Below are 12,732 nucleotides of genomic sequence, written 5' to 3'. Positions count from 1 at the left end.
ATGAATAAAATAATAAATAAATGAATAAATAAAATTTCAGTGACACAATACATACACAATACAAATGATAACGGACTCAATGATAAGAGAATGGACTCAATGTAAACTCTATGGCTCAGTCACCACTGAGCTTTCACCTCTGTCCATGCCACCACAGAAATGGCAGACATTGAACCCTCATTCCTGTCAAAACAACAACAATAACAACAACAAAAAAGACCCACTCTAACTACATTACAATATCAATTTAATGTATATTGCAAAAACAACAATGGCATCATAATTCATGTTGCACAAGATCATCTGCCAAATGAAACACCAAAACATACAAGCAGCCTACGGCACAATGCGATGTCAACCACAGAAAGGATACATCTGAAAACATCTGAATAATTTTATCCCATAAAACAATTTTATATAATGAATTGTTCCAGAAAAGCGAGCGGATGATTTTAAATAAGCTGGTAATCGTATTAATGGCTGATACAGGAGTTTCCTCGGGTGTACTTGAATGTTCTCACGCATATGCTAACCACAAGCCATTAGGCTAAACCCCCCCCCCCCCCAATTCCTAAGCAAAACCTTGTTACATTACATTACAGGCATTTAGCAGACGCTCTTATCCAGAGCGACTTACACAACTTTTTACATAGCATTTTACATTGTATCCATTTATACAGCTGGATATATATACTGAAGCAATTTCGGTTAAGTACCTTGCTCAAGGGTACAACGGCAGTGTCCTTACCTGGGAATCGAACCTGCGACCTTTCGGTTACAAGTCTAGTTCCTTACCCACTGTGCTACACTCCGTCCTTATTGCATTCCACGTAGTTAATAAATTATATCTGCCAAGTGCCAACTCGAGTGTTTCATTTTTCCTTGATAAGTTTCTTTGTCCTAATCTCTATTAGGTTTAATATTATTCGGTGGCAGCATTAGGCTCGGAATTTAAATTAGGTAGGCTTACTTCCCACCGCAAGCCCCATTGAACGTTTCCTGTTTTTGATGTTCTTTCAGATCTGGACTATCCGTTGACGCTGAGCAGAGACCTTTCCGTATCTTGCCAGATAGTTACCTAATTTTGTCAACTACTACTGTAGGCTACTAGGCTATACATTAATACGACTGCCATTTTACCGGTGTCCTAGAAACCTACTAGAGCGCAGGTCATGCTCGTAGCGATGAAGTTCTTAGGCTAAAAAAAAGCGCGGAGTGCGGAATTGATTGTGAACATCAAAACAGCTGTTGCTGCGACCGCACAACTGCATTAAAGGCTGTTCATCTGAAAGGCTGCTGTCCTACTACAATCCCTGATAAAGGTAAGCATGTGCTTGTTTTCACGTGCATGCACTATTTAATGATTTTCCTAAGTTAATGGCCGCAGTGGGCAATACATTCATCAGTAGGCTACTAATCACCTCCTCTCTTTTGAGTCTGGAAAATTATAATTAATGCATGGTGATTCTCATTTTAAGTGTGCGTTGAACAGCGCGTTTCGCTTGTGCACAAATATGTACGTGCATCAATTTGCCTTGTGTTACTAACACTATGAAAGAAAACTGTATTCTGTATTTAATGGTCATTGGAATGACTTTAGCATATTGTGCAGGAAAACTTGCCAATATAGGGTAAATGTAGTTTGGCAGCTCCACACGTCATACGTGGTTATAATCTATTTCACAGCTGCTTGGGTGGAGAGGAAATTAGTAGAAATCTAAGATTGGAACCAAAGTATTCTGTTCTTAAATCACGTATGCAGCATCACCTCTGACACATTTTAAACTTAATCACACACATAACACACTGTCAAACACTTTAGAAATCACTATCTACACACACACACACACACAAATGATATAGGCTGTGAAGTGCTCAAACTACGTACACACAGCTGAAATCTTATTCCATACAAAACACACCTGTTTTACACACCCCGAGAAATGGAAAAAAATGGCATGCATACCCATGGAACTGTAAGCACCTTGAATACTGTAGGCTCTCTTCAATTTCAAAGATTATACTGGTGGGCTTTATTGCTTAAATGTCTGCTGATCTTTATTGCCTAAAAGGCCAACATTCATGTCACTGTTATTAAAGAGCATCATTGAAGTCATTATGTTTTTGTTTCGGTTCTGTGGATTTGTTCCATCCCTTTTCTTCACAGAGCACAACCCTTTTTTGTCTGAAGTGTTTTGTTCTTCGTATGACTCAGAGCTCCTTGGTCTGATATGCATTTGTTTCCTCAGGCTGGAAGTGTTTGCCTGCTTCTTCTGGGAAATGAGATCTTGGCGATTACTGATATCAAAGTTCCCCAAACATGTAGAGGAACATGTGAATGAGAGCATTCTGTTACTCTTCCATTACTTTTCTGGAAAAGAACAGAACAGTATGAGTCAAACTAATGCATGCTTTATGATTTATTAATAAATATTAAAACAATCTTTCATTATTAAAAAACAAGCCAGGATCAGTGGAGCCTTTTCTTATCAGTGCATATTCTTTTTATGCAAGGCTTTGATATAAAAGTAGTCCCTGGTACAGGGTGAAACTTTATGCCTGTTTATGCTGTCCTAAACACCAGGTGTCATCAACCCTCTTCTTGAGACTTTCCCAGGTCAACGGGCATGACAGCAGCTGCAGTCCAACTTCTAATCGGATCACTGATACCCGTGCAACTCTCATTTTGTTGTGCTTTTATTTTCCAAATGCATTACATTATTGCACATTGTACTGACTTTCAGAAGTTAAGTGAAAGTCAGTACATTGCTATGGTTTAAAGCAGATGCTAAGATCTTACTGACGTTGGTGGAGACCATTTTGAGGTGGTAGAACCTGGTGAAAGCACCTCTTGGTTTCTAATAAGCCACAGTAGACATTAGCTCATGGCAGTTTTTGTGACTCTCAGGATATTGCCATCATCCATATTAAATAAGCTCCAGATGGCGAGAGAAGGCTAATACTGTTCCACGTCATCTGGATAGCTTCCATTCCACAGCTGGATAGCTGTACCTTGGAAAGCACTTCCTCAGCTATTCTTTCACCAAAATGATCAAATATCTACGAGCCAATGCCATGTGTATGTTCAACATACAGCTTCATGGCTTGTACTGGACAGAATGCAAAAATAAAAGATTAAACTAAGGGCCTGCTTGCACGACTATGACAGGTCACTGGGCATAAAGACAAGATCAGGTTGAAGTGTACAATCAGTAATGCAGCCTAATCCACTGCAATAAAATGAGTTTGCTTGATCTTTTGGTGGCTGAGATTGCAAACAGGGAAGATATCTCAAGTTTCAGAAAGCCTTTAGATAGGTGCTTGCTGCTAGTTTCTGGCAGCAGGTCAAAAGCAGGACTAAAAGCCCTACGTCTAAGTCCCAAGAGGGAACACGCAGTAACTCTCTAGAACACATGTATGCAATTCACTTAAAATGTAGAGGATCTTCTTTAGCAACTCTATTCTGTCCATGTCAGTGCCAACTGTGGCAAGCTTTCTGATGCAGAATGTGCAATTAGTTACAATGTCAGGCAAGAAGGGAGGGGTTCAGTAGGATCAAAGAAAATATGAAGATTAGAATACATAATGAAGAGAATAAGCTATTCAGCCCATCTCAGCATGTCTGTACCCCATTTCTTTACAGAAGGACTCCTCTGGTCTGTCAGGTGTCTGCAGTCTGGCTGTGCAGCTGTTGATGAATTGTAGTCCTCCAGTTCACTGACTGTGGAGTTCATCCTGCAGCCTGAAAAGAAGCCACAGCTGGCAGGATAACCCTTGGAAGACACTTTGCCAGTTTGTGGCCTCCTGAATGAGTGGATTTATACTGCAGCAATGGAATATGCTTATAAATATGATTGTACATTCCAAATTAAATGAACAGTCATAAAAAAATAATTTTACCTTCAACAGAGAAGGTAAAACCCCAAACACTGCCTGTCTACTGTGCATCATATGAAGCAGAAAAGGCAGAATAATGCTCTTGTATACACAGCCTACCTCCATCAGACACTGGAAAGCAATGAGTACTCATCTTAGGTTTGATGTACTGAGACCAGTGTGGACGCTATTTGCACTCGTACAGATGGTGACTATGGTTATGCACGTTTACAACAGCTGGCTGGAGGCCCAGTCTGAATCATCTGCAACAATCAACAGCCTGGCCCTCGGGATCAGAAAACTGGGCCTTTGTACTACCATAGGACTGGCAGCTCCCACACCTGGTGTTACAGGAGTGACAGCGGGATGGGAAACCATAGTTGCCAAGGCCATCTTGCACCTATCAGAATTTGCCACAGGCCCCTGGTTCCAGATTTTGGAAAACAAAATGAACAGAAGCAGCACTAGAGGGGGAAATTTGGTCACCTGGAGTTGAAACCAAGGGGTCTCCTTGCTGAAAAAAAGAACCACTGCCAAGGCTGTTGTGAAGTGCAGTCTGCTGAAACACTGGTGTTCAGTGCAGTGACATGCTATGTGGCCTGCTATTGAATCCTGGCCATACTGTTCGATTCCTGACGTCGCTGGGAATCCTACAAGATGGCACATAATCGGTCATAGTATTACCTGGGGAAAGAGGGATTCAATTGATTGGGTTGTCCTCCTGATGGACTCATATGAGTGAGTCCATCAGCCGCTTGCAGTCTGGCTGCATTAAAGGCTTTTGATGTGTGCCACACTGCAGTGACTGTCCAGCTAAGCTGGTGGACTGCAGAGTTAACAAGCTGTGGCTGTCAAAATGCTTATGAAGAGTAGTTGAGACTGCATTCTGATCGCTTATGTTGGGAGGGGCTAATGTCGCGGTAAACAGAGAAACCCTGGTCACATTAAACCCAATGAACCCCTTGGGGTCAAAGCTAATTTCTCCCAGTTGCTCCTTGCATTACCTTTCATGGTGTCCTCCACAGCAGAATCAGACTGGACCAAATTTGAATTTGATTTGATAGATTTTATGTTTGAGATACAGTGATAATGCCGGTGACCAGCGTCTGTTTTTGCTTTTTTTATACAGGTGCCAAGAAGATTTCTCACCCCAAATAACTGACTTATCGTGAGTCCCTGCAAGGGACATCTTAGACAAACATCCACGTTTCCCTCTCCCCCTCTTTGGTTTGGAGTGACCTATACTGTTGAGGCTATTGGGAGAGAAATGGAGTTTATCAAGGATCTCTGTGTGGAACATACAGACTCTGATGGTGGCCCATTCAGGCATCACCTATGTCAGGCATGCAATCTGCAGCTCGGTTCCCCTGCAGAAGCCCTGGTACACTGCAGCAGCAAGTCTCACCTAAAGAGGATCCAACTGCTCAGTGCCACCCCCATGCCACTTAACACAGGTAGGATCCGTGGGTCCCACAGAGCAATTCTATTTGTGGGATGATTGTTGTGTACTGTACACTTTGGGTGTATTTTAGTATGAAATTGAATATGGAAAAAATGACATGGAAATGAAATTATCTGCCATTGTTTTTAAAAATTAAATTAATTAATTAATTAATGATGCAAGATGAAAAATAATTATAATGTCCTCATTTGACATGGTTTTTGATATGCCCCAAAACATTAATTTGTCATGTTGCCCTTTGAATTGCTTTTCATGTTGCTGGCATGCATAGTCTTTCACTGCTGTCGTTTGTATATCATTTGAATTGCTTTTCATTGTGCTACTTTAAATTGATATTGCATGTACATGGCGATCTGTCATTCACGTCTTAGAGGCATGGACAGTATTGGGGTGTGGCTGATTTCCTTTTTCATAGGATGATGCTATGGCAGTCTTAATTCAGTTATTTACACATCCGATTCAAATGTGCTAAGTGATCTCAAGACCTCTATACTTTAACTTAATGAACCAAACTAGTGAGAACTAGAATTCCTCAGGCCTATTTATGATTCTTCACAGTGAAAGGGGTGTCAGTGCACAATGCACTGGCAGTCCTTTTCTGAATCCAAATATGTGGGGTTTAAGTAACTCTTGAAAGCTGTGAATGAACTTTTCCTGCTCTGATCTTCATTCCCCAGGGTAAATTGATATTTTCAGATTTAGCTGGAATGAGGTGTATAATTAAAAAATATGCTTTCATTGAAAACAATAATGGTATGATTTGCAACCTGATACCAGCTGTGTGTTTTTTATGTTTCTATATGTAAACACACATACACAGTATATGGAACATATGGTGTCTATAAGTCATGAACATTTGATTAGACAGCTCACACTTGCTGTCCTTAATTTTTGCATAATGCGTGGTGAAAATTCTGCCTTTATTCAGCTACTATGTTTACTGCATAGGGAAACTGAAATGATCTTTAAGTTGCAGTCTCCAGTTGTCTGATTGACAAGGTGGTTAAACTTTAGTCAGGCCAACCGCTGATTCTACATGTTGGGGTACTGTCCAGAATTGGGAGCAAAAGCTCAGACTCAGCTGGCACTTTATTCCTTGCTGTTATTTAGGAAAGAACAGGGGATGAAAGTACTTGAGGCAAATAAAGAGAAGAATGATGCTGGTTGAGGTGATGCACAATTTGCAACAGAGTCACCGAGAGAGTTTCAGTGAACAGGATAATCCTCATCTCAGGGCACATTAGTGACTACTCTGATCAATCAGGCGCTGCAATCTGCCGGTGAGATCACTTGATCTGTGGATAATTCCTCTTCTGCTTTAGCTTTAGTGGCTTAGCTGGCCGCTTGCAGAATGAACAGACAAGCAATTGGATGGGGACGCATTTCATACAGGCATTTCAGAGAATGCACATGCTACTTCACGCCCAGGAATTCCAGTACAGACCAAGCCATTTTATTTATTCATTTGTTCATGAGTATTAACATAGTTGGTCTTCTGCAGGCACAATAAATATAGCTGTTAGTGCTGTGTGGGTGGATGTAATGTGTACATCCTGAATTATTCTAAAATGCTAATTTGTTCCAATGAATGGACTGCCTGTCAGGTCTGGTACATTTTACTTTATGTCCTGGGGATTTTTACAAAAGAACTTAGTTGACTTTTTTTGTTGTACAAGGGAAGATCTGTGCTGTGATTCAGGAGCCAGAGCAAGAAAGGATACAAAAAAGAAGCTATCATAAATTTGGATGATATGACCTCATCCGGGTGTAGTCAAGTTATCACCTAGCCAGATTTTGACTTGGGATGTGATATTTGTGTTGTATGTGAGGCACGTATGCTATCTTTGTTAGAAAGAGTTGTGTTAGCTCCGGGCTTCATCAGAAATACAGCATATGCATTTTAAATTGTCATACATGTGCTTGCATGTATTAGTCATAATTTCAGAACATACACCTCTTGTAACTAGTACCCCTAATAGCAAACTACCATCTTCAGATATCTCCTAATACATCGTACCACATTGGCAATGGTTTGCCTTGATAGTAGACTATTTTTTTTAAGTTGCAGAGTTAGATATCAGTCATAAATCCTCAGAAGAGTGTTTTAGTAGACTTCCCATCCAAACATAGTGCATATGGTGGAATAAATGATGGGTATAATAAATGACAATGGGCTGTACTTCAAGACCTGTCCTATAGATGGCAGCAGTATCATGCCACATTATGGAGTAGTGAGGATGCTTTGTATAAAAGGTCTAAGGTTTTCCGTGATGGAATGACCCGAAAGTCTGTTTTCATGGGTATCCAGTGGCCTGCCTTTTTATATACTGTGAAACAAGTATATGTAACAAAACTTTTTTTTAAAATGTACTTTATTTTTATTGTTTAGTTTATGGACTTTGCAAAGACCCCAGACCAAACTACTGAGTTTTTTTTTGCAACTGCCATCTATAACAAAAATAAACCGTAAATGATCCTGTATAATTATTAACTGTATAAATTATACATAAAAAGAAATATGAACTCTAAGATGAGTAATGTGACAATCTTCTGAATGAAGATCTCCCAGAATAGTTGTCAGTGTCACAGTCATCCAGCTGTTATTGGAGAGGACATCTTGACAAGATATAGATTTTAATATTCTACTTTTTTTCAGCGCTGTCATACGCTGTAGAATATCAAATTATTTTTCAATTTGTGCCTGCCACCATCAGGGTGTTTTTAAAGGTAGCTTGCTTCTCAAAGGAACTGCCCCATGAGTACTGTTGTTAACATCGTAGATATATTGGCTGCATGCCCTTTCACTTCCAGTTCAGTTCTAAACAGGTTAGCTATTAGCAGCTCTATGCTCGAGTGAAAAGTACATTTTCAAGAATTCCGCTTCCCTTAAATTTGAGAGCATTTATTTTACTGTCTTGCAGAGTTGCAATAAGGACTCAGAGATCTGAACTGCTGATGAGGGCAGTTTGGGCCAGGCTGAGGTATTTGTCCCTCTTGTAGAGCAATATTTTTTAACAGGAACCACTCATGAGGCGGAAATAGGTTTGCTGACTTCACACTGCAGCGTTTATGGTTTTGACAAAATATTTTTGCTTTTGTTAGACGTATGTGCAGTTAGCCTGAGCGATCTCTTAATTTCTAGTCATAAGTTATTGTGGCCAGGTATTCTGTCGAAAGCATGTACGTTGATAGTCAAGCAAACTCTGTGAATAATGTGGGTGACAGATAGCACAACAATCTCCCCAAGGGTTGCAAAGATGTTGCACAAAATGCTAGGGAAAGAAAATAGCTCAGCCCTTCAGAATTAGTATTTTTGAATAAGGCATGCCTACCAAGCAATGAGATGTATGTAAGAATCGTCCTCATCCATACACAGTTGGATGGCTATACTTTTAATTAAGTAAAACTATTTTCCCATAGTGGGTAAATTGATGTTAGATGAGTAGGGTTATCTGCCCTGAACAAAACTTACACAGAAGTAGCATTTATATTTCCAGCATTATATTATAAGCATTAGGTATTTTGCCATTTAAGTTACAGAGAGGAAAGCAAGAATTATGGCCTGGATTCCAATTGAATGTAAATAGAAGTTTAAGAGAAAATAAATAGAAGTTTCTTTTTTAGTGCAAACATTATTTGTCATCATTGCACTTGACAAAGTCTTTTAGTTAAGAAAAGAAAAACAAATAATATTTGCATTCCATTGTGATTCAGAGTCAAGGACAAAAGTTGATTGAATCCAGGTTTATATAGCTTTTAAACTATAGTGGTCCGAGACCTTGTGTACAAATCATTCAAAGTGAAAGTGTGAACATCCTGCTGTACAAGAGAGCCCAAACCTATCAATAAATTATTGTTCGGCCAAATGTGGGAGATACTAGACATACCCAGGCCTCTACTCACCTGCTTAAATATGTCTAATGAATTAATGATGGTAGGCTGTATGACAGACCAAAGGGAATGGGCCCTAATTGGTTTTACTTCGGTTTCTTATTTGGACAGGCAAATGACCCAAGAAGATGAATAAAAAGACATCTTAGCCCTGTCTAATTTCAATTTTTAATTTTACCAGTAATTTGTTCCATATACATTTTCTGCAAATTACTACAATTTGGGAGTAGTGTAATCCCATCACGGCAATATTGAACAGAGAATCTGTCATGTTAAGCAAGATTTAAAGGTAAAAAGAAGTGTGAAGCCTGGCTGCTGCATGGAAACATGCGAGGAGAGCTGAAATCAGAGAGCGGTGAGCAGATGTATTTAGAGGCAATAAAATGGACATTGATCAATTGATTTTATAACCAGAGCAAGAGTCATTCTTTATTTTTTATTGAAAAAGCAATGCGTTTCAGAGACATATATAACTCAGAAATACAAACTAATACATTTTCTTGAATAAAAATGAGTTGTGGTAGTACTATATCAAGCTGTCACCGAGCACTGCTCACACTGTGTTGGACAGACAGGATCTGAGGTTTATGTTCCCACATGTGATGCAGTGGGTCTCTGCACACCTGTAAAAATGTCCCATTTCTAGATTTGGGGAAGGAGGGGGCTTCTTTATTGGAGGGATGAAATAAAAGAGGAGAGACGAGTGAACTCTATTAACTGCGGAGGAGAGCCGCTGCTGAGGAGAAATGTTTATTCCGTTCAATGGTGGGATGAGGAAATGCCCCCCAGGTCACCGGTCCTGTCACTGCCACTGATTAAACTGGAGAACAAAGCCGTGGGGTGGGGGAACACGCAAAAAAGCTATTTAAATGATTTACTTCATGACCATTAAACATTGCATGCAAACTCTAAATATTGTTGCTTTCTCTTTTAACGGCAGTTTTAAGGCTTTTGTCGCCCGCTACTGATGGCAAACAGCAGCAAGACAGTAAATTGTGTAAATTCAGTTTTCCTGTTTAAATCCTCAAACACAAATCGGGGAATGTTGTTTATAGTTGTTAGTATGTTTTAGTCACTTTATTAAATCTAGTGCTGTTTTTTCAATCATACTTTTGTATAAGGTTTTATGCCTTCCCATCTTTTGGGTTTCCCCGAGTGAGTTAGGAAGTTCTTTCGGAAGCCAAATAATGACGCCAGGCAAATGAGGGAGGGAGATAACCCATAGCTCATAATCCACTGGTTTCAGGTTTGATTCCCACAGCACTTGACCAGATTGGCTCAGTAAACGTCCGGCTGTGTCAATGGATTATATATTCAAATGTTTCCCATGGCAGTAATCTTTTATAAAGTTCTCTGCAAACCAAATGAAAATATAGCAGTGATCTCACACATTGAGCCAGGAAAATTAATTAACAATTTGGAGACATCCAATATGGTGTCTTCCAATACAACTGTAAAATTTAGGTGAGACAATTGCTTTGGAATGATTGTCTCTAAAGGCATGTTTTTGGCTGGATAACAATGGACAGATTTCAAAATCCATCCATGTGTAATTGGTGTTGAGCATTGCTTTCAGAATGCTGCTGCACTGTTACAAAAAGCTTATTTTATTAGACTGGTATGTGTACTGATTTTCTTCATAATGGAGAAGCCATTTTACCCATGATGACCTTTGTTTTTCGCTCAAGCATTTATAGCTGAGGGTATAATTGTCACATACAAGGTTGCTGTTTTTACATCCACTTCTTGATTGAGATGTACTACAGGGCTTAGTATACTCAGAGCTCTAATTTAGAATACATGCTGTGGATTGTTACAACTATATGCATTTATGAGGAGAAACAGATTTGAGACATATGTACTTTTTCAGTGTATTTTAACTTAACTTTAACTTTAATAGTGCCATAACTTACAAAGACTTTAAAAACAAAGATTAATGTCACTCTCCGATGTCTCATCTGGCCACGACTCATCAACTATCAAGAATAAAGGATATGAATTAAAGCAGGTGTTTCTCAGTCTCTGAAATGTAAACTGCCCAGAGATGTTATGAGGAATGGGAGACATGGTTCTAACACCAGCCAAAACATGATAGAAGATAGAAGGGAAGTTAGAGTGCACTGTTTCTGTCTGTGGTTTTCAATGTTGTGCAGATGCTAAAAGGAGACACATATTGGTCATATAAGCCATTCAGCTTTTTCTCAGAATGCTTGTGAACCATTCCTGCCTATATTTACCAGGAAGAAGTTATACTGATGGCACTGGAGAGTACTGGTGGCTAAACCACCATGTTCTTGGAGTGGAAAGTGGAAGGCTCATCTGATATAACCAGTGTATCATGCCAGTGGGAGAGTCCAATGGGCTGAGTCTCATTAGCCCATTATGGAGACATTTTACTTGAGTAAACAAATACTTTCATATACATATATATATATATATATGTATATGAAAGCACTGGTGAGCTATGTATATATACTTGAATCTAATTTTTGAGAGTTTTCCATGTGATTATCCCCTTCTCCCCCTCTTTTGACCAAAAATCCAAAAAAGTCCGAAAATGACATACCAAAAATAAAATTGTTACGGTTCTTGAACTCTGACTACAGGCATAATCCTGGTCTTTTCTGAAAGGTAACCACTGGGAGTTCGTTTTGAAGGAGCCCAAATTACACTGTATTACTGAAAGAAAGCAGTACGGAAGGAAATACGTGGATGTGGAAGATTATTCTTGCCTGAAAGATGTTTTTTACTTTTTTTACCATAAGAATATGAACTTTACCAATTTGTGTCTTCTATGGATTTCCAGAACACATAGACATTATAGAGTCGTCATTTTGAAGGAGCCTGTTTTGTGCCCACTCATGCACTCGTCCAAAATAAGGAACCATTTTCTCTCCAACACTGGGATCGTAAAATATTTTACAGAGAGAACCATGAATTTTAAAACTTTCAAATGGTAAAATTTTACCATATAAACACAATGAATGCAAATAAGCCATACCACTTCCTGCCCAAATTTTGGCTGGTGCTAGTATAATGGGTTAATAAATAACTGAGGCTTAATAAATAAGGCTTTTTTTACCACAAGCCTGAAAATGGTATACCCAAAATAAAATGATTACTATTCTTGAACCGGTTTGACAACATAATCCTGGTCTCTTCTGAAAGGTAACCCTCTGGACTTTGTTTTCCAAGAGTCAGAATTACTCAAAATATTACTGGAACAAAGTAACAGCAGCTCAAACACAGTGAAAGTTTTTTTTAGGTGATTTTAGGTGAGAAAAGGCATAGAATTAAATGGGTCTGATGCTGTAAAATGGCATCTGACCTGCTTTAGGCTAAATTGAGACTTCTCAAGTAATCGCAAGGATAAACAGCTCATCGTCATGTAGAGCAATACATAAAATTCTCCATCCCTAGTGACCATCCCCGTTTACGTATCCTGGAAGATGCTGAACCAAGTGCCTGTCCGACATAATGGTCTGCCACAAGGTACTTTCGAA

At 39.2% G+C, this 12,732-nt stretch overlaps 1 protein-coding gene across 2 annotated transcripts in view; it reads left to right on the top strand.

Moving 5' to 3' along the window:
• The first annotated feature begins 1,069 nt into the window (after positions 1 to 1,069).
• znf385d (zinc finger protein 385D) overlaps positions 1,070 to 12,732 on the top strand; it is a 114,975-nt gene continuing 103,312 nt past the window's right edge. Inside the window, exons 1-2 of one of the 2 annotated variants that reach the window (XM_064349151.1) lie at positions 1,070 to 1,322; positions 5,006 to 5,330. In XM_064349151.1, the coding sequence (XP_064205221.1) occupies positions 5,144 to 5,330 (187 nt within the window). In that variant the 5' untranslated portion in view covers positions 1,070 to 1,322; positions 5,006 to 5,143. The remainder of the gene's footprint in view (positions 1,323 to 5,005; positions 5,331 to 12,732) is intronic. The other variant, XM_064349144.1, reaches the window with a different exon arrangement.

Source organism: Anguilla rostrata, chromosome 1 (genome assembly GCF_018555375.3).
Source record: "Anguilla rostrata isolate EN2019 chromosome 1, ASM1855537v3, whole genome shotgun sequence".
NCBI classification, from domain to species: Eukaryota; Metazoa; Chordata; class Actinopteri; order Anguilliformes; family Anguillidae; genus Anguilla; species Anguilla rostrata.
This window is presented reverse-complemented; position numbering and strand designations above follow the sequence as displayed.